The sequence below is a fragment of the Podarcis erhardii genome (assembly GCF_964252035.2).
Source record: "Podarcis erhardii genome assembly, chromosome: 7".
NCBI classification, from domain to species: Eukaryota; Metazoa; Chordata; class Lepidosauria; order Squamata; family Lacertidae; genus Podarcis; species Podarcis erhardii.
In genome coordinates, this window is record NC_138511.1 from 6,198,577 (window position 1) to 6,226,257 (window position 27,681).

At 44.1% G+C, this 27,681-nt stretch overlaps 2 protein-coding genes across 2 annotated transcripts; one reads left to right on the forward strand and one right to left on the reverse strand.

Moving 5' to 3' along the window:
- Positions 1 to 87: 87 nt before the first annotated feature.
- On the forward strand, positions 88 to 17,589 carry POLB (DNA polymerase beta). The gene is made up of 14 exons (XM_081868525.1): positions 88 to 199; positions 3,787 to 3,844; positions 4,903 to 4,969; positions 5,968 to 6,042; positions 7,980 to 8,038; positions 8,446 to 8,495; positions 9,895 to 9,946; positions 10,899 to 10,953; positions 11,049 to 11,121; positions 12,149 to 12,219; positions 13,322 to 13,408; positions 14,654 to 14,718; positions 15,963 to 16,102; positions 17,316 to 17,589. Exons 1-14 carry the CDS (start codon positions 139 to 141, stop codon positions 17,408 to 17,410), a joined length of 1,008 nt encoding a protein of 335 aa, XP_081724651.1. The 5' UTR covers positions 88 to 138; the 3' UTR covers positions 17,411 to 17,589.
- Positions 17,590 to 19,181: 1,592 nt separating this feature from the next.
- DKK4 (dickkopf WNT signaling pathway inhibitor 4) lies at positions 19,182 to 27,444 on the reverse strand. The gene is made up of 4 exons (XM_081872341.1): positions 26,511 to 27,444; positions 23,636 to 23,786; positions 21,614 to 21,763; positions 19,182 to 20,453 (listed from the first exon to the last, which is right to left on the reverse strand). The coding sequence occupies exons 1-4, from the start codon at positions 26,619 to 26,621 to the stop codon at positions 20,203 to 20,205; spliced, it is 663 nt and encodes a 220-aa protein (XP_081728467.1). The 5' UTR covers positions 26,622 to 27,444; the 3' UTR covers positions 19,182 to 20,202.
- Positions 27,445 to 27,681: the final 237 nt, after the last annotated feature.

Genomic DNA, 27,681 nt, shown 5'->3' on the forward strand with positions numbered 1-27,681 from the left:
GCCTTCTGGGGGCTCTGTTTGGCGCAACCGAATGACGTCGGGGCTCCTGGGACTCGGAGTCCAAAGCGCCTGGGAGGCCCCAGTTTGCCCTGAATCGGCCGAGCTGCCGCCGGGAGGGAGCCGGGCCTGGTCCCCGCCATGAGCAAGAGGAAGGCGCCGCAGGAGAACCCCAACGAGGGCATCACCGACTTCCTGAGCGGTGCGTGGCCGGGCGGGGGGGCCCTTCTCGGGGGAAGAAGGCCTCGCCCCTCCCTGCCGGGGGGCGCCCCATAAGTGGAGGGGGGGCCGGGGCGGGGGGGCCCGATCCTGCTCTTTCAGTTGTGCATTGAAAGTACTTCAATTGAACAAAATGAAGTGAAAAGTACATGACAAGTATAATATATCGCCATATATGCAAAACTACAATTTCATATACGCTTGCCTAGTATATAGGTGTATGTGTTACAAATTATCTAAAATACATATATGGTTATACAGTGGTACCTCGGGTTACATACGCTTCAGGTTACAGACTCCGCTAACCCAGAAATAGTACCTCGGGTTAAGAACTTTGCTTCAGGATGAGAACAGAAATCTTGCTCCAGCAGCACAGCAGCAGCAGGAGGCCCCATTAGCTAAAGTGGTACCTCAGGTTAAGAACAGTTTCAGGTTAAGAACGGACCTCCGGAACGAATTAAGTACTTAACCCGAGGTACCACTGTAAGTACTTTAGTGTAGTATAGAAATGTTGTTGTTATGATGATGATTATTATTATTATAGCTATCTTTTCAAAATGAAAGCAAGAGCATCAGGTGATGCCAAGCACAATCCTTGTTGCACTTTCTACTGCATTTCATAAGGGAAAAAATGGTGTGCTGCAAACAAATTTTTATTCTGAAAGTTTCAGAACCACTCCTCTGGGCTTTTGGAAGCTGCAGGGCAGGGCTGCTTTCGCCTGGCAAGCCCCACTTCCTCTCCTGGCTAAGTAGTTATTGAAGGCAAGTCATCAAGAGAAACCAGCAGAAAAGGCAGAAGAAATGGCAGAAGTGGTCAAGGACAGAACAGGCTGCATGGGGGAAGAGGGTGCAAGGTGCTCAATTATTCCACTTATTTTACTATTAGGACTGTTAACTATTTATTAAATTTGTACACTCTTCTTAACCCGAAGATCACAGGGTACTGTATTTTTCGCCCTATAGGACGCACCGTCCCATAAGGCGCACCTAGGTTTTTTGGGGGGGTTAATAAAGGGGAAAAAATTATTTTCCCCCCCCAGGTGCGGGGCTGGGGCGGGGGAGGCCCGAGCTTCCCCCAACCCCAGTCCCCAAACAGGCAGCTCTCTGCAAGCCGTGGGAGCCCAGAGCTGGCTCCCGCTGCTTGCGGAGAGGTCCGCGAAGCCTGGACGCGCTGAGCTCAGCGCGCGCAGGCTTCGACATGCAGGCAACTCTCCCCAAGCAGCGGGAGCGCTTCCGCTGCTTGCGGAGAGGTCCGCGAAGCCTGGAGAGCGAGAGGGGTCGGTGCGCACCGACCCCTCTCGCTCTCCAGGCTTCAGCGAAAGCCTGCATTCGCCCCATAGGACGCACACACATTTCCCCTTCATTTTTGGAGGGAAAAAAGTGCGTCCTATAGGGCGAAAAATACGGTAATTCACAACATAAAGATATAAAATTAGAATACATAATAAAATGAAAATAAGTATAAAAACAAACCATTAACACATGCCCACATGGGAACAGGTTCACAGCTGTCTTCATTGTGAGACCTGTACCCTGGAAACCAGTTTTCACCAACCTGATGCCCTCCAGATGTTTTGGACTGCAACTCCCTTCAGTCCTGGCCAGCTGGGCTGATGGGAGTTGTAGCCCAAAACATCTGGAGGGCATCAGGTTGGCAAAGGCTGGTGTAGACCATAAATCCATCCAATTCATCAGCCTCTTTTTCACAGCAGCTAGTCAAATGTTTGGAGTGTCCACAAGCTTTCTCTTGAACTGGATTACATGGGCTCCAGTCCACAGATGTTGATGCCATCGTAAAACCTCTCAAGCCTTTCAAGTGTGGCTGGGCTCCTCCCAGGGGTGGGATGCTTGTTGGACTCCCAACTCACATCAGCCTCAGCCAGCATGGCCGATACTAAAGAATGATGGAAGTTGCCCAGCAGATCTGCACCATCCTATTGCATTTTAAGAACTGGGAACTGTAGTTTGGCAAGGAAGCTGGGAATTGTAACTCTGTGAGGAGGACCGTACAGTCCCCGATATTCTTTGGGGAAAGTCACATGCATTGGATGTGTGGTGTGGCTCTGCAAGCTGTCCAGTATAGTCACATGCAACAGGGAAAGTTGTATCCTCACTTTATATTCTTGGTCTGGCCTCAGTGTTTATGCTTAATTTTCTGCTTTTTATTTGCTATGCCCGTCCCTATATCTATAGATCTTTCTATGTTTTCAGTGTAGATGGGCACAATCCAATGCAAACAAGGCACCCTCTTTTCATGCATTTCAGTTGAAGTAGAGTTGAGCAGTCACTTATCTCTGTCATTTAAATGATTGGCACTGAATCAAAAAACTCAAAAAATTTTGGGAATCTATCTATAACAAATTAAAAAAAATCTTTAAATACACCTTTAGTAAAAAACCAGAAGCCTTCCTGCTGGGGATAATTGGTGAAGAAATTAAAAAGGAAGATAAAACTTTTTTTCAATATGCAACAGTGGCTGCCAGAATCCTCATAGCACAGTATTGGAAAACATCAAAGACCCCAACGATAAAAGAGTGGCAATCTAAATTATTCGATTATTTACAACTGGCAAAATTGACACAGAAAATAAGGAACCAAAAAAGTACAAAATTTAATAATGAATGGAATAAATTCAGGATATACATGGAAACAGAGATAAAGGGAAAATAAAAATGCTGATAATAAATACATATGTATACGTAAAAATCACAGTAGGTATGAGATAACGCTTACTACGAAAAAAATTCTTTTTTATGAAAAGATACTGCAGATAGATAAATAAGATAACTTTTTCCGAAATCGAAATAAAGGGAAGTCAATCAGTGTTACTGTTAAGCCAATGTAAGTTGAGTTGTCTATGTTTTATGCACTTTGTTTTGTTTTTTTGTTCTTACTTTTAATTTTCTTTCTCTCTTTCTTTTTTTTCCTTACCTTTTTGGTTATGTATTTTGTAACTTGTATGTTTGTGGCATGTATGTATGTTAAATTGCAATAAAAAGATTAAAAAATAAAAATAAATGATTGGCACTGAATCATACTGACCTTGACCTCAGCTGAGCCCTATTTTTATTTATTTATTATTTAAAAAGTGTATACCACTATATCATATCAAAGTGGTTTACAGTGATATCTGTATATAATAAAAGCATGTAAAAATTTAGAATCTTAGACCATTAACAAGCTACAGTTGTACCTTGGAAGTTGAATGGAATCCATTCCGGAAGTCCGTTTGATTTCCAAAATGTTTGAAAACCAAATTGCGGCCTCTGATTGGCTGCAGGAAGCTCCTGCAGCCAATCAGAAGCCGCGGAAGCCCAGTCAGATGTTCAGGTTCCAAAAGAACGTTCACAAACTGGAACAATCACTTCTGGGTTTGCGGCATTCAGGAGCCAAAACATCCGAGTTCCAGGGCGTTTGGGATCCAAGGTACTACTTTTATGAAAATATATATTTTCTAAATTGCCTGCATAAGCCTGGCAGCTTGGAAAAGTTTTCAACAGACATTCAAAGGTTGATGAATCTCCCAATTTATGCGATTTTGTTCACAATTAACTAGAATATTTTTTTCAGAACTGGCCAACTATGAGAGGAATGTGAACAGGGCCATCCACAAGTACAATGCCTACAGGTAAGATCTCTGCTATCATCTGATCTGCCTTGCCTTGGAAACCCATCGATTCTTTGGCAAAGCAGTTTTACAGAGGGCTTCGAAATAAGGACATTTCATAGCATGTGGGTTTGGTTTCTTGCAATGGTGGTACTTTGACACCCCACCCCAGCTTTTGACTCTGTTTCACAGCAAATCCCCATCAGCGCCCCCCCCCCCTCAAAATATGGCTGAGTCTCCAGGAATAAGTGCAAAACAGAGACAGCATCTTAGGAGAACTTAGTCTTACCTCTTGAGATAAAGTAAAGGAACATCTTTACTTTTGCAAAATACAAACCCTGTGCAGAAGTGGAAATATAATGTTCTTTATTTCAATATTAGGTGTGCTTGTTAAAGTGAGAATTGAGTGGATGGAGTGACAGTGGGTGTTAGGAGTCTGTTGAATGATTGTCTTTGTGTTGGTTGTGGGTTTAGTTTTATGTAGTGTGAATGGTTTTGGTAATTATGTGCGGGTTTTATAACAATAATGATATACTGTAATTACAATGTGTTACCTGCATTATGGTATATTTTGATGTTTTGTATATGATTTTTTTATCTACATTTTAAGAGATATTTAATTATGTTACTAACAATGTGGAATCAGTAGTAGTAGCAGCAGTAATAGTTGTTGGGTTTGCGTGTCTAATTTATATCATATTTTTATACTCAATCCTTTTTGTTGGGATTTATAAACTGCTTAGATACTTCTGTTGGAATATGAAGTGGCCTATAAAGAAAAAAATAATCTGTTTGCCAGCAGACCAGGACACTTGGCCCAACAGAAATCTTTACAGGATTGCACTGGAGCTGAGTAGGAAGATCTGCAAAGTGAGTGGCCTGGATGTATACAGTTGCTGTCTGCCACCTCTCTGAGGAGAGAGATATTTGAACTTCTGTCTTCTGCTTCTTCTCTATAATTGACTGTAATTTCTGGAAGGGTGTTGCTTTTCAGTGGAGCTGCAATGGGGATCTCATGCTGTGTGCCAATTTTTGGGGGGGCCAAAATATGACTGTAGATTTTTCATTGCTTCATACAGGAAGGCAGCCTCTGTGATATCGAAATATCCAAGCAAGATCAAAAGTGGAGCTGAAGCAAAGAAGCTGGTAAGTCCCTTAAGAACAGGCAGGTCTCCATTGCTTTTGTGAATAATTCAGAATTGATAAAATTCATCTTCAGATTCTGTATATCTTTACAAATTTTACCACAAATATATTCAAATTTATGGCTTGTAATCTGCCAAAGTAAAAATAAAAACACAGTGAGAAAAAAGAATGGGGATTTGTGCTGTGTCTTAGCTTATTATTTCATTATAACAATTAATATGCAAAATTGGTTGTTTAGTTGTTGATGCTAACTTCCAATTTACTTGGAACATTGTTTAAACATTTGCTTGATTGAAATAAACTGTTGTAAAGGTAAAGAGACCCCTGACCATTAGGTCCGGTCGCGGATGACTCTGGGGTTGCAGCGCTCATCTCACTTTATTGGCCGAGGGAGCGGGCGTACAGCTTCTGGGTCATGTGGCCAGCATGACTAAGCTGCTTCTGGTGAACCAGAGCAGCACACGGAAATGCTGTTTACCTTCCCGCTGGAGCAGTACCTATTTATCTACTTGCACTTTGACATGCTTTTGAACTGATAGGTTGGCAGGAGAAACTGTTGTAGAATTGTCATTTATTGGATTGCTATATTGTGTTTTGAAGCATATCGGGAGCAAACCATTGATGTACATTACTGTTCCTGTATTGCTGCTCTTGTCTTGTGAGCCGCTTTGGGCATGTTCATGTATGAAAGTAGCACGTTTTAAAGGAGCTGTGCAACTTAAAAACAAAACCAATATTCTTGCGCTGCTTCTGAACATCTCAGTGGGGCTAGCACAGAAGAACCTCCTGGTGGATTCTGCACTTTGATTGGCTTTGCTGACCGGGGGACAATGGGAATGCAAGTCCCAGGCAGGTGGAGGACTCACCCTCCATGTTGTTATGGCGAATGCTTTATTCTTTACAACATTGTTTTATGTGCTTCACTCTCTTGCTCGCTGTTGTAAGTTAAGTTCCTGTGTAGCTCTCCCATTTTTTCATTTTTCTTTTCTTTTTTAAAGGATGGAGTTGGAGCTAAAATTGCAGAAAAGATTGATGAATTTTTATCTACTGGAAAACTACGAAAGCTGGAAAAGGTAACTAATTGGATTCTTATAACTCTGTTTTGTACAAGTGGTATAATATTTCACTCCAAAAGTACGTATATGCAAAGTATGAGTATACATATGCAACTTAGTTGGCCTTCTATATTGTTTCTAAATTTCCTACCCACAACATTTATACACCACTTGATTGTAATAAAACCACAAAGAGGTTTACTAAAAGAGTGTGGAGTGTCATTTTGGGTTTTTTAATGGGGTGAATAGTTTTCCTAATACTTGCGTACACTACCTTGAAATCTCTGGAAGAAAGGCAGTTAAGAAACATTTATTTAATGAATAAAAATAAACTTCCTGTGGGTGGTGTCCCATGCCTGCATATGAAGCTGCCTTGCATACCAAGTGAGGCTGCCTGGCAGACTTTCCCTGCCCTACCTGGAGATACCCAGGACAGATCCTGATTCATTCTGCACACAGAGCATCTGCTCTACTGAAACTACTTGGTCAGATCTGTCCCCCATGCTGCACCTTAATGATTCCCAAACTCTGTCAAGAACAGCTACCTCTCCTGGTATGCCCCTGTCAAGAACAGCTACCTCTCCTGGTATGCCCCGCAGAGGACCTTAATGACAACACTTTGGAGGTCCCAAGTTGCAAGGTGGTTAGATTGGTCTCAACTAGGGTCAGGGCCTTTTCGGCACTGGCCCCGACTTGGTGGAATGCTCTGTTAAAATGGACTAGGGCCCTGTGGGACTTGACATCTTTCTGCAGGGCCTGCAAGATGGAGCTGTTCTGCCTGGCCTTTGGTTTGGACTCAGTCTGACCCTTATGTTTCCCTCGCCTTAAGGTTCTGATCTATGGGCTCCTTTTAAAATGAGGCTGCATTTTAAATTATATTTTAAATTGGTTTTTTCCCCTTTTTGTTATGTTTTTATTGTAATTTTACTGGTGTTAGCCGCCCTGAGCCCGGCTTTGGGCGGGGTATAAATAAAATTTACTATTATTATTATTATTATTATTATTATTATTATTATTATTTATTATTATCATTATCTCATGTGAAGCTGAATGCTGAAAGATTCAGGACAGATCAAAGAAAGTCCTTCTTCACGTAGCACATAGTTACACTGTGGAACTCGTTCCTACAGGGGGCAGTGATGGCCAACTTGGATGGTTTTTCATGGAGGAGAAGGCTATCCATGGCTTCTAGCTACAGTAGCTAAACTCTACAACCACAGTTGGAGGCAGCAATGTTTCTGAATACAGTGGTGCCTCGCAAGACGAAATTAATCCGTTCCGTGAGGCTCTTCGTATAGCGGTTTTTTCGTCTTGCGAAGCAAGCCCACTGACAGCTTAGCTGATTAGCGCTATTAGCGGTTTAGCGGCTTTTAGCGGATCAGCTGATAAGCGGCTTAGGGCTTAGGAAAAGGGGGGGGAAGGGAAAAAACCCCGCAGGAACTCGCAAGACGTTTTTGTCTTGCGAAGCAAGTCCATAGGCAAATTCGTTTTGCGAAGCGCCTCCAAAACGGAAAACCCTTTCGTCTAGCGGGTTTTCCGTCTTGCAAGGTGTTCGTCTTCCGGGGCACCACTGTACCAGTTGCTGTAAACCACAGGATGGGAGAGGACTTTTGTGCTCGAATCCTGCCTGCAGGTTCCCACGGGCATCTGGTTGGCCACTGTGAAAAGAGGGTGCTGGACTAGATTGGTCATTGGTCTGATCCAGCAAGCTCTTTGTGAAAGCTGACTCTGCACAGTTGATGGGAAAATCTTCCCCTGCTGCTTCTGTCTCCGCTGCCTCCTGTGCTCCCGGCATCCCATCACATAGCTGGGAGGAGACAAAGGCAGGTATTGCTTTGGCTGAGTGAACCAAGCAATGTCTCACTCAGGCTTCACAGAAACCATTTCCCTGCCATAATCTGCCTAGCTGTTTCATTTCTGCAGTTGGAAACAGCCCGTTCTTTTTCTCCTTCTAGATCCGACAGGATGATACGAGCTCGTCTATCAATTTCCTGACCAGAGTCAGCGGTATAGGGTAAATGTGTGTGCATTTTTAAAACCAAGGGTAGAAATGAGCTTTGAAACCGGGTTTCTTGAATGCATTTGATCTCAAATTTGAGGAGATTTAAATTCACTTTCTGGTGCTGCTATTGACAGTGTCCCAGTTTCATAATCCAGTTTTCCCCAGTTTGGTGCCCTCCAGATATTTTTGGATCCTCAATCAGCTGTTATTTCCTCCCCGTTGGAAGGCTTTGACATTCTCTGCCTCTGCCGTCCAAGATTCTGCTGTTTTTGTCATTTTAATTCTAAAACTCTTCCACTCTTTGCCCTGGGTCAGCAATCTGTCCCATGGCAGACACATCCTCATGGAGTGAAATTTTGCATGAGATGTTATGCTGGAGATTCTCTTCAAACTTCAAAGCAAACCTTGTTGCTTTGTAGGCCTGCGGCTGCCAGGAAGTTTGTGGACGAAGGAATTAAAACTCTGGAAGGTGAGTCCGCTGTGGCTGTCTCTCTGAGTTTGAGGGAACAAGCTGCTTATCTGCTAGGCCAACATGCCTCCATCTTTGGAAATGCCTAGACAGGGCTAGGGGGACTCTTCAACTATAGCTCTGCTGCCCTATCCATCTCCCCCCTCATCCAATACTCCCTCCCAATACCATCACCCTCTCCAATAGACCAGCCCAGTGATCAAGATGAGTGGAGAAGGCCCTCCTTTCTGTTCTGCCGCCTTCAGGGGTTTGAGGGATGGCAGCTGATGAGAGGGCGTAGCGATAGCAACAAGGATGTGAAACTCCCTCCCCCGAAGGAGCATCTGGCACCATCACTTGGCAGCTATCAGTTGCTGAAGATGCACCTCTTTACCCCTATCTGTTGAAAAGTGAAGGATTTCTTTTGGTGTCCTTTGGTGTTTGGTATGTGAATTGCTGTTTTGGGGTGATGGGTGGGGTGTTGCTGGGTTTTTATATGTTCTAACCTGCCATTTCATATCTGGCCTGAGGAAACTGAAGTGAGTTTCCTCTTCCCGTTACACCGTGTTCCCCCTCCCTGCCCCCACCAATGGCTTCCTCATGCTTAGGATGGTCTTTGCCATCTGAAGTACAACCAGAAGCTGCTCAGACAAAGGTCCTTCTCTTTTGCCTTCCAGAAATGCATAAAACTTTCCTGTTCAGGACAGCTTTGGACTGACAGGTTGGATTTTTTTTGCCTCTGGCTGAATTGATTTAGATCAACTGGATGGTTTTTCTTTGTTTCTGTTTGTTTCTTTGTTTCTATTGGTTTAATTTGTTTACTTAATTTTGGAGAACATTTATTCTTTCTAAAGCTAATGCAAGTAACTATTTGTATTTCAGGGGCTATTACATTTTGAGGGAGAAACCAAATTGGTTCTGTAGTAATCAGGCTTGTGACCCACTTCTGTCTGTCTCCTTGGGATCACAACCCAGAGATCCCAGATTGTTGATATATCCAGTGCCAAGAAAGTTGTGCCAAACATTTCCTCCTCTCTTGAGGGCTGCTTCTAGACTGCTTCTAGACTGCTTCTAGACTGCACAGGCCTGCATGAGGAGATGCCTCCATGTGCCCTTTGCATCATAAGAGTACTTTTTCATAACCAACTTTAAGGAATAAAACAACAACACGGTACAATATAAATAGCAAGAGCAACACAACAAATCCACTTTTGAAAAAGATTGGACTTCTGTAGTCAAAAAAGTGATGGGAAAATACAGTGATTTGTTCAGGAGAGCAACCATTTGACAGTGATGGCATATAGCCTCTGTGCAAGTTTTGTGAGAGCAAATCCGGACAGTCGCTCAATAAATGCTTCATCTGGAAGAGATACTCATTTAATAAGATCCTTAACTGATTTCATTACTCTACTCCTTCTAGATCTAAGAAAAAATGAGCACAAATTGAACCATCATCAGCGAATTGGATTGAAGTAAGACCTGCATATTCAGTTCAGTTATGGACATTTATAGTTATTTGATGGCACACTTGCATAGAGCTTTTTTAATATAATACATTCAGAAGCAACACCATGGCAGATTTTTCATTTGTTGCCAAATGTTAATCTCTAAGCAAGTTTTAGCTACCTTTGTTCAGCAGTCTGTGGTGTTGGTCAGGGTCTGACTTGCCCTCCGTGGTTTCTTGATTGAAATTCTGTGATACTGAATTACTTGCAAAATGGGCCATTAGTAGTGAAACATTCATTGTATGGGCAGTAGTGCTGCTGACCAATTCAATGATGTGTTTGCTTTATTTGTTTTGTGGGAAGTGAATCATAAATTAAATGAAATATCCCAAAGTTATTAATAAAAAAGCAACAATAGAAACACATAAAAACAATTTCAAAATTTAATGCAGATACAGACAGAGATAAAAACATCCCTTTAAAAGGCTTATTGAAAAAGGAAGGTTTATAACAAAGTCATGCTGAGAAGCAGCATTCATGTATCACTGATATTTTTTGCTGCGCATATTGCTTGACCTGTGTCATAAGTGTTCTGTTTTAAACAATAGCTTTAGCATATTATATCTATCAGATGACAGAAGGTTTTGTTCAATACTCATTCTAAAGCTGACACAATATTGGTATTAGTCACTTGCTGCATGAAGATTCTAAGCACAATAATCTCAGAGAACAATGCATTACCAGTAAGAACCATACAAAAATCCATATAACACATCCTGTAAAACGGCAGTAAAAAAACTTGGGCAGCAAAGCAGAACATATGCGAATTAGTACTTGAATTAAACCTGAATTTGCACTGCGTAACTGGGAGGGATTTATAAGAGTCGGTGGATTTAAATTTCAAAAGAACTTGAAAATTGGTGTGCCCAAGAACACAGTCACTGCTGCTTCCTTATCCTCATTTATTTTGCATGTGCAGGTACTTTGAAGACTTTGAGAAAAGAATTCCTCGGAAAGAGATGTTAGAGATGCAGGTGAGAAAAGCACCATCTTCCTCATTGGGGGAAAAGGCAAGGAGGGATCTGTGGAAGAAAGATCAAATTACTTGATCTCTTTTTGTTCCAAACAGGAAATCGTTTTGAGCGAGGTAAAGAAAGTGGACCCCACCTATATTGCTACAGTGTGTGGCAGTTTCCGTCGAGGTGAGTCTCTGTTAGTTGTTGTGGGGAATTGTGTCCTCTCTGGCACAATTCTGAGGTTTCTGTAATGCCTGACTGGGGCAAAGGACATGGAACCTTGTTCTGTATATTTGTCTTTAAAAACTTTGTTCATTTTATTTGTGTTTTCTTGGTGACTTCTACACTGCTTAGTATTTATTAGTCTGGGGGGTGGAAATCCATCATGCTTGAGATCCCAACATTAGTTATGTCACTTAACTGAGGCAGACGTGGAACTTGTAAAACTTGCAGAAAAAATAAATAAATAAATAACCTTATCGTCAGGTCTGGTCGTTGTCCTCTTCAGATCACCACATAAACACTTCTTGTCTTTTATAACTTTTTATTGCGTATTAACGAAACAATCTTATATACAGTTCTTAACTATTCTTCCTCAGAGTCACTTATTTCAGATACCTTCTGAGCTCTGCTTCTCCATGACCAGCCACCCTCAAAATGGCGAAGGCGCCCTTCCATTCGCTTTCCCACTCTTTTTCCTACCCTCCTGGCTAGAGCTGGCTTGTATCTCCCCTCCTCCCAATCTGAGCTAGAACTGAACCCTTGCCTTTCCTGGGAACAGCCGGTCCCTCCCTGTTGTTCCTCTTGCTCTCTTCTATTAGATTCACTGCTCTCCTTCCCCCTTGGGGAATGCTTTCTCTCTCTGAGAAACTGGAAACTTCTAACTCTTCCCTGACACTTATAGACAAACTAAGTTTGTTCTGGTATAAGCTTTTGTGTGTGTGCATGCACACTTCTTCAGATACCTGGGCACACGAAAGCTTATACCAGAACAAACTTGGTTGGTCTATAAGGTGCTACTAGACAATTTTTTACTTTTTATTTTTATTTCGACTGCATCAGACCAACACGGCTACCTACCTGAATTGCAGATCTAACTAAACCTTGCAGACCACAGCAGAGCTGAAGGGTAGAAGTGAGGAAATAAAAACAAAGTTTCTAGGTTTGGCTGGAAAGCAAGGATTCTTATTTTCTTATACTCTGGTTTTGACAGGTGCAGAATCAAGTGGGGATATGGATATTCTTTTGACCCATCCAAACTTCACTTCAGAATCCTCCAAACAGGTGCTTTCTGCAGTCTATTACATTAAAAAAAAACCACTCAGAAGATATATTTATGAGTTTGGATTACAGACTTCATAAAAAAGCAGCAAATACTGGTGTGCAAACATAATACTTCATGACTTGCATCTGCACAGGCAGGGCAGACCCAGCCTGAGAATGGTGAGGCAGGACAGATCCCAAGTCTGCCCTGCAGTAATATTTCTTCCCAATCCCTAATACAAGGGGTAACCAACAGATGTGCCATCCAGATTTTGTTGGACTCCAGCTCCCAAGCACAGTCAGTGTTCATGGGTGATGGGAGTTGTTCACAACAGTGGAGGGCGCCATGTTGGTTACTGCTGCCTAACACAGTCATAAGGCAACCAGAATCCCCACTTTTAGCAAGAACAATTTTCTTCTGTGCCTCAACTCTTGCCCTATACAGAGAGGGAAAGCAAGCTGCTGCAGCTGCCTCCAAAAATAAGTAGAGTCACCGGAGCAGGCAACAGGCAGATCTGCTCCATTGTGGACACCTTCCACTGGGAAGATCTGCTACATAAAAGTCTGTGAAACAAGTTTCTCATTTTGGGCCTAAGAACTTTCTAGTGGTTGTGATTCAGAGGAAGCTGTCCTTAGTCTTTCCACCTCAGGCAGTAAAATGACTTTGCCTTGTCCCTGTTCTCTATTTAGTTATTTGAAAATATTACTAGACCGCTAAGCACCTATCAATCTTAAAGGGGGAAAAGGCATAGCTTGCTAACAGTCAAAATAAAACAGCATAAAATGCATTTCAGACTTCACATTGACCAATGAGATGCAACATAGTGCATAACTAACAACTGATCTAGGAAGGCTTGAGTGAAAAGTCGTAGTAAGCGCCAGAAACAAGATGGCCTGCACTAGGCCTTATTTCAAGGCAAAAAAGTCTTCAACAGGGCAGAGGCTCTAAGTTGCTGCTGCTCTTCCCAAGAGAATAGCCTCCCAGCAGCCCTCAAATATTCTGTGCAGGAGGAGAAACAGTTTCTAGACTCCTGCTGACGGCAACTTTGTGAGGCATCTGAATAAACATTACAAGTGTGTTTTGTTATCCACTCAATGATGACAAATATTATTCCTTCTGAAGCCAAAGCTTTTGCATCAAGTGGTCGAGCAACTGGAAAACATCCACTTCATTACAGATACGCTTTCGAAGGGAGACACCAAGTTCATGGTGAGTGTTTTTACTCCGCGTGTCTTGAAAGATGCTCAAACCTGCAGGAGGAGAAGACAGAATCCCAAGTAATTGAGTTCTCGCCTCCTTGCTTTAGTCCTTGACAATTGCCAGTTTATGAGCCATGAGAAATTAAGAGAGCCCAGACTTGCCTCTTCTTTGAAATGCTAGCAAGTTTTAAAATTCCATGCCTGTATTGAAGTCAAGGAAACCCCCTTTCATGTTTGACCTCGGGCGGAAGTGCATTTCCCTAAAACGTTCCTATGAAATTCAGATGTGTGGAGTTGTAGGGCAAGACTTTTTGGCTGCAGAAAATCTCAGGTTTTTTGTTTCAGCAACAGATTCTTTGTCAGGATGCCGATACTTAATCCCCCTTTGATGTGGGTTTTGCCACAAAGAACAAGGTGAAAGCATCATTTATTTGGAGAGAGACCATCAAGTGTTCTCCTGCTCCGGATGTGTGCTATCAAGTTTCACATCCAGTTTAGGTGTGTCTCCGCAGGCCTCAGATATCTTGTTCTCAACGTCTTAATTGTGAGTGGTGCTAAAATGGCTGCATTTAGACTGAGCCCTCGGTCCTAAATCTTGACCAAGAAAATGCATGTTCTGTGATGGGTGTGGAAACCCCCCCCCCCTTTTTAAAAACTTATCTTTGCAAACTCTTGTTTCGACTGACGTGCTGTTCCATGCCTATTATTTTTATGGGTACATGTTTGAGAGAAACCTAGCTGGCTCTCCAGGGCACAAAAATTGTGATCCTGCGGTTGCTGCCTGTACTTGTCCAAATGGATCTCTGGAACAAGCAGCCCTGCAGCCTGCTTTTGTAAGCAGTATCTCCCAACCACCCCAGAGATCCTCAGTGCTCCTGAGGACAGTCCAGATCCCAGCATTCGTGAACATTTTCAGAAAATCACCATTTGGTTCCTTTGAAGCCAAAGAATTGCTGAACTGAAGAGTGTAGGTTTACCTGCAAAATAAAACTACAATCCCAGCCTAAGGGATTTGTCTGGAAGGAAATTCTGCTCTGGAGGAAGCTGCTCCACAGGCTGTTTAGCTTTTATACTGAGTCTCTGTCATATGACACCAGGTATGGGGTACACTGGGGGCAGCATGCTTGATCAAAAGTGTTGGGCTCTAAGGGTGCCTAATGATTTTTGGTGTTTTCCTTGCTTTGCATATATATACATGTATGTATGTATGTATGTATGTATGTATGTATGTATGTTTTCTTTCTTTAACTTATAGGGAGTGTGTCAGCTCCCAAGCAAAGATGAGGAAACCTCTTACCCTTACAGGAGGATTGATATCAGGTAAATTTCAAGGAGGACAGGGGGCTGGTAACTGCACTGGTATGCTAGATGGAATACAGTGGTGCCCCGCAAGACGAATGCCTTGCAAGACGGAAAACTCACTAGACGAAAGAGTTTTCTGTTTTGGAGGTGCTTCGCAAAACGAATTTCCTATGGGCTTGCTTCGCAAATGTCTTGCGAGTTCCTGCGGGGTTTTTTTTCCTCCCCCCCCCTTTTTCTAAGCCGCTTATCCGATAAGCCGCTAAAAGCTGCTAATAGCGCTAATCCGCTAATCCGTCAATGGGCTTGCTTCGCAAGACGAAAAAACCGCTAGACGAAGAGACTCGCAGAACGGATTCTTTTCGTCTTGCGAGGCACCACTGTAAATAGTAATATATATATATAGAGAGAGAGAGAGTGTGTGTGTCCTACCTTGAAAGTCAAACGGAATCGACTTTGCAGAATTAGATAAAATGACTGGGAGAATTAGATACCAGAAAGATCACAAGTTCACTGAGGACTGGAGAAAGTTTACGATTTATCTGGAAAATATCTGTGATGAACAGACAACGCTAGTCGGTTTTAAAGAGGCTTTGTGATGAGAAAGGGTATTGTAAGAGAAAACGAGACGAAAGGATATTATTAACTGGCAATATATTATAAAGGAAATGCATAATAAATATAAAACATGAGGATTGTGGGAGGAGCTGGTGGAAGTCAAAAATTTGCAAATTGGCGAATATGGTTATGTATGCATAATTTGTAAAAGAAAAATTTGTAAAAAAATTAATTAAAAAAAAAAAGTCAAACGGAATCTGTTCCTGAAGTCTATTCGACTTCCAAAACGTTCATAAACCAAACCACTGCTTTGATTGGCTGCAGGAAGCTCCTGCACATGACAGAGAGCCATTCAATGAATGTTGGAAGATTCAGGACAAATAAGAGAGTTGTTCACGCAGCACATAAACTATGGAACTGGCTACCACAAGAGGCAGTGATGGCCACCAATCTAGATAGCTTTAAAAGAGGATTGGACAAGTTCATGAAGAACAAGGCTATCAAGAGTTACTAGCCAGGATGGCTGTGACCTTCCTCCCCTGGGAATCTCAAGTGAGGAGAGTCTCTTGTGCTCAGGTCCTGCTTCCAGACTTCCCATTGGGGCATTTGGGTGGCCACTGTGAGAACGGCATGGGCACCCTTTGATCTGACCCAGCAGGCTCTTCTTAGGTTCTTATTGTGCTTCCCCTCTTGGTTCTGCTCTACAGGTTGATTCCCAGGGATCAGTATTACTGTGGAGTTCTGTACTTCACTGGAAGCGACATATTCAATAAGAACATGAGAACCCATGCTCTGGAAATGGGCTTCACCCTCAATGAATACACAATCCGGCCCTTGGGGATCACTGGTGAGTGCTCATATCTGCTCTTTTAGGGGATGGATTTGAGACTGTCTGTGTTTCTTTGTCTCGACTGCAACCGTGCCATAAATCTTGGCTTCTGGTTCCGTTCTCTGCTTCCTGGAAATGAACATCTAGCTCTCGTGGCTGCAAAGAGATAGTGAAGAAAAATGGTGGGTAGGGACAAGGTCATGTTTCTAGTGTCCAGAAGAAGGGTCTTGCTCACTTCCCTGGGTTGCCGGTCCTTCTAGGTGAAGGTTGTTAGCAGCAGGGCTTCCAAACTGGTCTGGGCTCACCAGTGGCCCACCAGCTTTATCCTGGTGGTCTGAAGGTTTCTGTGGGTTTGTGATTGAAGGCAGGAGATGGCACATTTGTTGCATTAAATATCCAAAATGATTTTTAATTGTGTTTCTGTTGCTTCTTCTCTTACATACTGCATATGATTATATTTGATTCCTATGGAATACAATATATAAGAAATAAAAGAATCCCTAAAGTAACAGGTAAAAATGTTACAGCATCTAGCACGGCCCACTCCAGTTGCTGCAACAGGCAGAAAAATCCCCAAGTGGGGCAGCAAGATCATCAACAATTTTCATGTGGTCCATTGGTGGGGATGGGGTTGGGGAACCACTGGTCTACGCCAGCCTTGCCAACGTGTGTGCCCTCCAGTGCGTGTTGGGCCACAATACCCATCATACCTGGCCATTGGCCATGCTGTCTGGGGCTGCTGGGAATTGTAGTCCAAAAATCTAGCAGGCAGAAGCTTGGGGAAAGCTGGCCTGGACTGAGTGGCAGTAGCTTTCCAGGTTTTCATGCCTAAGCCTTTCCCAGTTCTGCCTGCGGATGCGGCCAGGGATTTTTCATCTGGAACTCTGCATCCAAAGCCCATGCTCTGCCTCCGAGCTATGACCCCTCCCTTTGTTGTTTGTATCCTGTCTCCCCCTCCATGACACCCACCCACACCCTGGTCCTCACTTTTTGCATTCTGGAGTGTTACCCTCTAACAGAGCTGGTTCCACTACCTGCTGATCTGTTGCGAATTCTGCTTTTGCTAAATAGCATTTGTGTCCACAAGAAATGCAATTCATTTTCTATACTGTTCACATAATACTGATTTTATAACTCTGGAGGGTGTGGAGTGGAGTGCTTTGCCATAAACCTGCCTTCCTACCAGTGGACTTAACTCACCCATCCCCATTTGCACTCTGTGTGTTTTCAGGAGTTGCTGGGGAGCCCCTCCTTGTCAACAGTGAGAAGGACATCTTTGACTACATCCAGTGGAAGTATCGCGAGCCAAAGGAGCGGAGTGAATAACTGCTCTCCCAATCCCAGGCGCTTTGAAAAGCTAATTTCTTAGGCTGAGGTGGTGGCAATCTAGCCTGAGACTGTAATTTATTGCTTAATCCTGTTGGGGAAGTGAGAGTGTGGTTCGTTTTTAAATGTCTTTGGAACTTTACAGTAGTATGTGCTGAATTAAAATGCTAGCTGGTGTATATTGGCTGTGACTTACCTTCTTTCTGCAAAGCTACAGATTCCCCAGATCTGCCTTAAGAGGTGTATTTTGACCCAAGTGAAAAGGTAAGGCTTTCACATAGCAGTCTGAGGTCTGCAGCACTAATTAGCAGTTCAACTTCAAAAAATTTAATTAGAGGAGCAAGTAAGGGCTTGGGAACTGAAGCCCAGCGCTGTGACTCAGCATTCAAGTACAAACACAGACACTTGTTGACTGACTGGAGGGCAGGTGGTAGTTCAGAGGTAAAGACTTGCATCTAAAATAAAGGTGATATTGCTTTCCCTAGCCCAAAGTACTCAGTTTCAGTTGTGCATACACAGAGAATCAGAATCCTTGAATGAACTCTACCCTTCTCACGCCATTCACCTTGCAAGTGGTCCAGGATACATACAGTGGTGCCTCGCAAGACGAAATTAATCCGTTCCATGAGGCTCTTCGTATAGTGGTTTTTTCGTCTTGCGAAGCAAGCCCATTGACAGCTTAGCGGATTAGCGCTATTAGCAGTTTAGCGGCTTTTAGCGGATCAGCTGATTAGCGGCTTAGGAAAAGGGGGGGAAAGGGGAAACCCGCAGGAACTCGTAAGACATTTTCATCTTGCGAAGCAAGCCCATAGAGAAATTCGTTTTGCGAAGCGCCTCCAAAACAGAAAACCCTTTCGTCTAGCGGGTTTTCCGTCTTGCGAGGCGTTCGTCTTGCGGGGCACCACTGTACTGTCTTATGGCCTCTACCTCTCTTTCAAGTGGGGTGTGAAAAAGCATTGTCCACAAGGTCAACTCTATTTCATTCAATTCACTGGAACAATCTAATTGAGACCATACTTTGCCCATACTGCATTTTCAAAATGACCCAAATCAGTGGATTCAAATGACAAAGAAGGAGATTCCAACTAAACACTAGGAGGAACTTTCCAACAGTAAGAGCTGTTTAACAGTGGAATGGAATACCTTGGAAGGTGGTGGACTCCCCTTCTTTGGAGGTTTTTAAACAGAGGTTGGGTGGCCATCTGCCAGGGATTCTTCAGCTGTAGTTTCTGCATTGCAGTGGTTGGACTAGATGACCCTTGAGAGTACCTTCCAATCTACAATTCTGTGATTCTGTAGGCCTGCCAGATGCATCAGCTGCTCCTGGGTGGGGACCACATGACCCTCCTGCTGTTGCTGGACTGCAGTTTGCATCCTCTGCTCGTTGGCTGTGCTGACTGCGGCTGATGGGAGGTGTAGTCCAGCAACATGTTTCCCAACTTTGCCCTACTTGATGGACCTCCTGGGCAGCTCTTAACTACTTCCTTGCTCTGGCGTCCACCCTGGGCATCAGAATGCTGCTTTCCAGTGCCACACACGGCTTGCTCTGTGCCACCTAAGCCAGCCCATTGCCAGGGCTGAAGGAAGTTTCAGTTGGTGTCCACATGTGGAAGTTCTGCCAACTAAATGCCTGGGTCAGAACTGTCCCTTTGACTTGACAGAGATATATACTTCTTCTTTTCTTTTTTAATTATTTTTCTCTCATGACAAATAACAAATCAACAGATGTAAACAGAACAAAAAGGATTGGATGTTACATAGCACATTATGGTAAAAGGCAAAAGATTTATTCAATGTGAAGAGAAAGCAGAGTATTATGGAAACTTGGTACCAAAAACCTTCCTGCATGGTTTTTCACAGGTAGGTGAAGTCTAGTCACTTCCATCAACATACAAGAGGTCTTGTGTTCCTTTTGTTTTCTCCTTTATTAACCCCATCTCTTTGTCAGTTTGGAAAATTAGAGTTCATGCTGAATCCAAAGGAAATGCAGCCAGCATGCTTATAGAAGCACATCATTGCTTCACACAAGTGATAAATGCATTCCATGTAATCTAAAAGTCTCTTGCACCTGTCTTGCCATGCACAGATAATTTATTTCATAAAATTTGTACTGTACAACACTTTTGTAAAAATAAAAAAGCAGTTTACAGCAGTATACAACAGCTTCTTGCCCATGTGCCACAACCCCTCAACAATTTTCCTCTGCCAAGTGTCTTTATCAACATGTTCATAACCAAGTTTCTATCCTGCCTTTCACTACAATGTTTGTACACAGGAGTGATTTAAAAAGTCAAATGATAAATCGCAAAAATTATTCACTTAAAAATATGACTGCTGAAACAGAACCATATTATGCTCCTGCTTAAAAAGCACATCTCTGGGAAGATCATTCTGTCATTCGGGTGACATAATCCAAAGGGCTCCCCTGCCCCTTGTCCCACCAACCCAACCTCCCATCAATGGTGGGACCACTGAAAGTCAAGCTTAATAGAAGAGGAGATTCTTGAGCTACTCTATCCCAGACAAAAGGCCAAGGCTAGCACCTTGGGTGTCAACACTGCAGTCTCCTCTTGATTAAAACAGGCACAGTTCAAGTATCAAAAGCTAAAATAAGGCACACATCAGGGAGAGCAACAACCCATCTGAAGGGAGCCATTTATCTACCCTACAAAGTAGCAGCAGCAGTGTAAGGAGGGCAAATATATGTGGTTTGGGGATTTAGATTTCCTACTGGGTGGAGTTCATCTTTGGCTTATGAGGACTCCGATATTAGCTGACTGATAAAAGTGACGTCAGTTTCTCCGGCAGACTCGTAAGCGTGATCGCTGGGGCTCTCCACTGAGTGGCAGTTGGCAAGACAGTCCTGGGCCACAGTCACACCGCTGGAAGATTTCAGGTCCCTGAGAGCCATCCTTCTGTCCTCGTCTGGAGCACACCTGGCCCTCCTTGAGAACAGGCTTGCAGATCTTGGCCCAGAAGTGGCGAGCGCAGCAGAGTCCCGCAGCACAGTCGGAGGTGCGGAGGCAACTCTCGCCCTCTTCAACTGCAGGGAAATTGTGCACAATTGAAATCCAGCTGAGAGCTCTTAACCTCTGCAGCGTGCATAGCCCAAGAGGACCCTTGCCAGGCAGGGGTCAGCAAGGGAGGGCAGTTTCCAAGGCCCTAGGAGTGGCGAGATCTTCCCTAGGTGGATGGGTGGGCAAATAGGAGCAGCAGCAGCAGGTACTGCCTCTACCTTGTTTACCTGCCTTTCTCCCTCAGCCCAGAGGAGAAAACTGGCAAGGGTGAGAGACTAAAGGAACTTCTGATGCTGCTGGCCCTGCTAAGTTATGCTCTCATGTTCTATTTCCCTTAACCCTCCAGCCTCCTTCCCCACAGACCCTCTCGGGTGCCAAGATAAGCACGGAGGGACTTCTGGGTTGTTCCACTGGCCTCTGAAGTTTGTGGCATGGTCTTGAGAGGGCCTCCTCTGTGGCAGCCCCAAGTTGTGGGACTCCCCACAGGTGCATCAGGCACCTTCACTAGACAGCTTTCAGAAAATATGTCTTAAGCACTTATTTACTTTTCCCACAACATGTATATTTTTAGGAAACATCTTGTTTCCTTGATTGCAAGTTCTTTAAGCTGTTCTTAATATTGTATTTTAATTTGTAATCTGCCCTGGGGTCTTGGAGAGAAAGGCAGGTAATAATTTGTAATAATAATACTCTTAATTTTGCTCTTTGACCCCCGGCGCTATTTTCCCTCGCTGCCCTCGGTGCTGCTTTGATAGGTTTATTTTCGTGCGTCGGTAGCAGAGTTTGGTAAGTCAGGAGGTGAGCTGACCATTGAGCGATTGATTTAATGCACTCCTCCTAAAACCAACCTTGCACATCCTAAAAAAACTCAGCAACTTAACTACTGGCAATGACAATGGGTAGATCACAGCCAGTCTTTTTATACTTTGAGTAGATCGCAGTCTCTTGAGAGTTTGACGTGCCTGGTATATAGTTAAATAGAGATGCTAGGGAAGGCCAGTAATTAGGATTATCAAACCAACTTTAAGAGGGTAAACCATATCTAGCATCCCATACACACATCTGAAGTGTCACCTGATTTCCTTTGCCTGCAGGCAGGAGGAGGCAAGCAAGCACTGTACCTAGGGCAGACCCATCCCTATTCCTAGCCTAGCTGCACAGCCATTGCCACTTCTCCTTCTCTTACCTTTGTTGTTTGGTGTTTGAGTATTTCCTTTCTTCAAGACGTTGCTTGCTGGAACCAGGCACTGGACTGCGGCTATTGAACTCAACCCAGCCTGTTTCTCACACTTCTTTTCTTCAACGAGAGTCGTTTTTTCAGTCTGACTGCACACTTCTGAGTGGAAAGAGAATAGCAATATATTTTTTAAGTTGTCATACCATGTCAGAACCCTGGTCCATCTAGCCTGGCATTATTCTACCTGCAACTGGCAGCTGCTCTTTTAAGGTCTCCCCTGCCATTTATACCCCACCTTTTCATCTGTGGAGTTCAAGGTGGCTTACACGATTCTCCCCCTCCTCATTTCATCCCCACACCTGTCAGGTGGCTTAGACAGAGTGAGTGACTGGCCCAACATCAGCCAGTGAGCTTCATGCCCAAGTGGGGATTTGTATCCTGGTCTCTCCCAAGTCCTAGTCTGACACTCTGCTATGCCACATTGGCTCTCAGACAAAAGGTCTTAGACAAAAGCCATTCCTGGTTCTGGGACTAAATCTGGTGCTCTCCAGGGGTTTTGGATTACAATTCCCATCAACCCTGGCCAGCGCAGCCCCATCAAGCACAACATCATATATGGTCATGCTAGCTGGGGCTGATGGGAGTTGTGGTCCAAAAAATCTGGAGGGCACTAAGTTCTGCTAGAGACTGGACCTGCAATCTTGAGTCATCTGAGAGAGATGGGACCAGAAATGCAAATGGATTCCAGTGCCTTCTGTTCTGTGTGGTTGCCTGCACACCTGCTCATGTCAATGTGTGTGTGATATGTTTATGAGTGATGTATAAATGGAATTTATATTAACAATTGGGGCCAGCCCAACCATGATGTGGGGTGAAGCAAAATGTGTGGCACCTTCTAAGCAATTTCTGTAAGCATGAGTGTGGTATAATTTTCCTGGTACTGAGGAATGCTCCCTCTTGCCATTAGGCAGCAACAGGATCTAATCAGCCTTGGGTACACATTAAAAAACACAGTATTTTTTGGTCTCCACAATCAGGATGAGCAGGACAGAGCCACCTCTAAGAACCTTATGCTAACCACAAGATGTCAAGTTGTCCATCTGATTTTGTGTTAAGTCAAGCACCCTCAACAGCCATTTTGTAACTGGCACCCCAGATCTCTTAAAATCCAGAATGTGCCCATTGGTCCAAAAAGCTTGGCAACTCCTGGACTAGCTTAAGTTGGAATTGTAGGTTTCCCCCTCTTTATTAGGACACTGTACCCATTTTCCAACCATATCAAGCACAGCTTACCAATTCTTTATCACTGGTGCAGCTAAGCTTGGCTGTGGCCCTTCAAATCCTGTTGGGAGACAATGCCCATCATTCCCAACCATTACTCATGCTTGGTTGGGACTGATGGTCCTGGAGTGCAACAACCTCTGGAGGCCCACATTACTGCTATATAATGTGGTCACATGGAACATCTCCGCTCTTGATGGGGAATTCTAACCTTAGACAATTGCCTCACTCATTGCCCCCCCCCCCCACAAGTGATTCTCTTGCTTGAACCACCACAGGCCATCATGTACACTCCCTCCACCACCAGACTTTAGCAGTAATTAGTAGACAGACTTCTTACATTACAGGTTGCTCTGCAGATATTTCTCCCATATTTTTCAGGTTCCATTCAAATATAAAGCCAGTGTGGTGCAGTGGTTACACTAGGACCTGGAAGACCTTGGGCTATTATCCACTGCCCCTTAGCCTAACCTGCCTCACACTGCTGTTGTGGGGATTAAATGAGTAGAGGCAGAACCATGGACACCACCTTGAGCTCCTTGGAGAAAATAAATAAATGCAATAAATAGTAGCATTATTCAGATTTCTGTCCCTTCCTCCCAAAGGAGCCCAACAATGTAGCAAAACAAGCACAATTATGGATTAAATAAAAGCATATCTAAATGTGGTTTTTAGCTAGGTGACAATGCAGACAAGGAACATCTAACAACATACTCCTCCCCTAGCCTTGCTGTTGCAGCCACTGCTTACCATTTATGCAGAGCATCCCTGGGCAGCACATGGTGTTGCGTTGGCACCTCCTCCGTAGCCCATGGCAAGCAGCGCAGAAGGGCAGCTCTTCCCAGGCCTTGTTGCAGAACTTCCCAGCTGGGCAGTCTTTGTCTGTGAAGCATTGGGCACTCTGTGGAGAAAAAGACACAGTCATGTTAGGGTCCAGAGAGAGAAATGGAGCTACAATACAGTCTCAACCAGGCCTGCAAATGAAAACCACCTCAGGCAGCAAATGCTGGGGCCAGGCAGTTCCTTCGAAACCCGCTGGCTAGGCCTCCGCTGTTGGTGGAAAGAGAGAGGTCTGCTACATAGCTTGTTTTCTTCTACACTCCACCCAAACAAGTCTGCTGCTTCATGTGCGGCTGAAGGAAGTTGCAGCATTGGAGAAAAGTGCAACTGCATGTTCAGGCTGCTTCCGCGTGTGGAATTGGGGAGGGGTGCCTCCTGGTCACCATGGCTCAGTTCCACCTCCCCTGCTGGAGGCAGCAAATGCCTCTGAGTAACAGTTCCTGAGCATCACGTTGGGGGGGAAGAAGAAGAAGAAGAAGAAGAAGAAGAAGAAGAAGAAGAAGAAGAAGAAGAAGAAGCAGCAGCAGCAGCAGCAGCAGCAGCGGAGGAGGAGGAGGAGGAGGAGGAGGAGGAGGAGGAGGAGGAGGAGGAGTTTGGATTTGATATCCCGCTTTATCACTACCCAAAAGAGTCTCAAAGCGACTAACAATCTCCTTTCCCTTCTTCCCCCACAACAAACACTCTGTGAGCTAAGTGGGGCTGAGAGACTTCAGAGAAGTGTGACTGGCCCAAGGTCACCCAGCAGCTGCATGTGGAGGAGCGGGGAAGTGAACCCGGTTCACCAGAATACGAGTCCACCGCTCTTAACCACTACACCACACTGGCAAGTGCTGATGCTCTCGGGTCCTGCTTTCAGGGCACCTGGTTGGTCACAGTGAAAGCAGGGTGTTGGACTAGATGAGCCTTTGGCTTGATCCAGCCAGGCTATTCTGGTGTCCATCACAGGCAGCATAATGTGTTGTGCTGGCCCTCATTTTCAACTCAGGTGCTTCTTTCTGTGTGCATAGCGGAAGGCTTGCCTTTGGAAAGAACTCATTGCTCCTTAGATCCTTACATGCAAAGAGGATCTAGAGCAAGATGTCATGAGTTTAAACTGCAAGCTGGATTGAAGGGAAACAGCTCTAGCAGCATGGAGAGGTGATGGAATCCTGTCCAAGGAAAGGCTGGGCAACCCTACAGGGGGAGCGTTGGGCACAAGGAGTTCTGCCTCAGGGCTGTAGTTTAAAAGCGATGGAGGGGCTTCCAGCTCTTTGAAAGGGAAGTTAAGTTTCAGCTGCTCAAGTACCACTAGCAAAGTTTTCAGCCCAGACAAGATGTGGAGAATGAAAGTACATTACCTGTTGGAAAGCTGATGCCACCAATTTTCTCAGATTTTCCAGGGTGGGGAACTTGATCAGCCACAAGCTTACTCTGCTCCCTACTTCCCCACCCTCTGCCCAGGCACTTTTTTGTGTTAGCAAGCACTAATTCAGGTATGAACCTTTGACACTCCAAATCTTGCTGAACCCATCATCCCTGAGCGCTACCTGTGCTTGCTTGGGCTGATGGGAGTCACAGTTGAGGACCATCTGGGTGAGAGGTTCCTCACACCTGCACTCAGCTATCAGGAGCCCAGGTTATGCCACTGAAAGGTTCCTTCCACCAAAGGAAGGGGCAGGAGGTGCTGCGGAGACAGCAGTTGCATCATAACAGGCAATTTGTCAGAGCCACCAGAGTTTGGGGCTGCTCTCAGTCTACCACTGCATTCAATAAATCCACATCAGTTTTTAACTCCCTCAGTACCAGCCCAGTCTAGATTCTTCCGAGTCAGAAATATGTTCCACTAAACTTCCAGGTCAGCATATGGAAGTTCTGGCTGCAATGGTATTTCCTGCAAAACTTAACCTCATCCACATATTTATTAAAAATGGTTTTTTTTAAAAAATTGATAAAAATATTAACTAGTGGAATTGATGTTCAACTGCACAATTGTTTAACTTACTAAATTCACAAAAAAAGTATATTTACAAGATTGCAGGGATTAGTGTGTCTTGATTTTTGTTTATTATATTACTTTTAATTGTGATGTTTGGCTTGCTTTTTAGTTGTTGGGCTTATTTTTCAGTTGCTGATTTGTTAACTGTGTTAGAGATTGTAATTGTTTCCGTGATCATTTGTTAATTATATGATTTATGCTGTATTTGTGATGTTCTAGCTTGTTATTGTTATTTATTGTTTGTAAGCCACTTTGGGATCCATTTGACTGAAAAGCAGGCTAGAAATGTAACAAATCAAATTAATCATTTCAGAGCATAACAAATAGCAACAATCATTTCAAAAAAACATGCTTGGTTGCTCATTCAATGCACTTCTAAATTATATCATTTTTAATAATTTCAGAGCATAACAAATAGCAACAATCATTCCAAAAAAGCATGCTTGGTTGCTCATTCAATTCACTTCTAAATTATATCATTTTTAATCCTTTCTATAGAGGACCTTCCCTCCCCCCCAGCCCAAAACCAGTCTTCTATTGTCAGAGGATTACAGAACAGTGTGTTGGAAGTCTCCCAGAGTGGCTGGGGCAGCCCAGCCAGATGGGCAGAGTATATTATTATTATCATCATCATCATCATCATTTCTTCCAGTTGCTGGATAAGCAGATTTTGCAGCTGTCTGTAGCATTTGATATAGCCTGCAGAGTTTTCGAGTCCAGAGATAATGAGTAACCTCATTGTTACTTATTATCCTGGAGCTCTTAACTGGCAAATGTTACTTGAAAAACAGCCCCCACCAAAGTGCTCACCTTTTTGGAGCTGGATACTTCAGCTGAGCCCCTGATGGTGTTGAAGTCAAGAACCATAGCAGTCAATGGGGAGCAGAGGCAGGTGATCCCAAGCAGAAACTTCACCTCCATTCCCAACTCAGAGTATTGTCTATATTCCCTGGAAGACAGCAAAGCACCTCCCGATCTCCTTCCTAGGGGAAAAGTCACTGAGCAACACACATCCTTCACCCCAGTATTTTGAACCTGTGGGTTGCTGCTTGTCAGAATAGGGCACTGATTGCCTTTCGCACCTAAAGGAGTTAAGCATGCACCTTGGAGAGTTCAGCCTTATTTATAGCAGCATTTCCTCACTTTTCCTTCCTCTCCAGGCCCCCCAGACACTCCAAATCCCTTTGATCCCAACTTCAAAACAAAGTAGGAGGAGAGGAGGAAGGCAGCAGCCGCCCTCCATCTCTTCCCAGCAATCCCTAATTGCAGCATATCAGAGTCATTTCAAAGGGCCAGAGGAAGAGACGGATGTAGGTATCAAAGGCACCTGCTGGTAATCACCTGTGTTTCCTGTGCTTTGTAATCCCCTTGTGAAAGTGGTTTCATTCTGGGATCTGCTTTCACAGCTGACAGATGATTCATTTGGCCAGGCTGCCATACACCACATAATTAGCTGTGTTATGGTGAGGATATAAGAAAATGCTGCACACTTTGTGGTAGCTTTAAGCAGCTGTCCAGGCAGCACCTGCTGGAGCTGTGACAGCCTGACTTTGAAGGAAGCTCTCCTTCCTATTACATCTAATGCAACTGTTGTCCTAAACAAGAATTTAAATGCCATGTCCTACACCCCCCCCCCCTGACCTTAATATCAGCCATATCCTAGCAAACTGGTCCAGGGCGATTCCTCAGAGTCAGAAGCAAGTGAAGATTGTTGGCCGCGAGTCACACATTTGGAAACAAACCTGTAGACTGGGGCAAGCCAAAGAAGTGCAAAATGAGAGGCTCCTCCAGGCAGCCTGTTTATTGAGCAAGATTAGGGAAGGGCTTCTTTGCAGGACAAGGTCTCAGGTTCAACCCCAAGCAGGACCAGGAGAATCTCCTGCCTGAAATCTTGCAGAGCTGCTGTCAATCAGTGTTTACAGTACTGAGCTAAATGGACCCACAGTATAAAACAGTTCCCTGTGTTCCTAGATTTACTTGC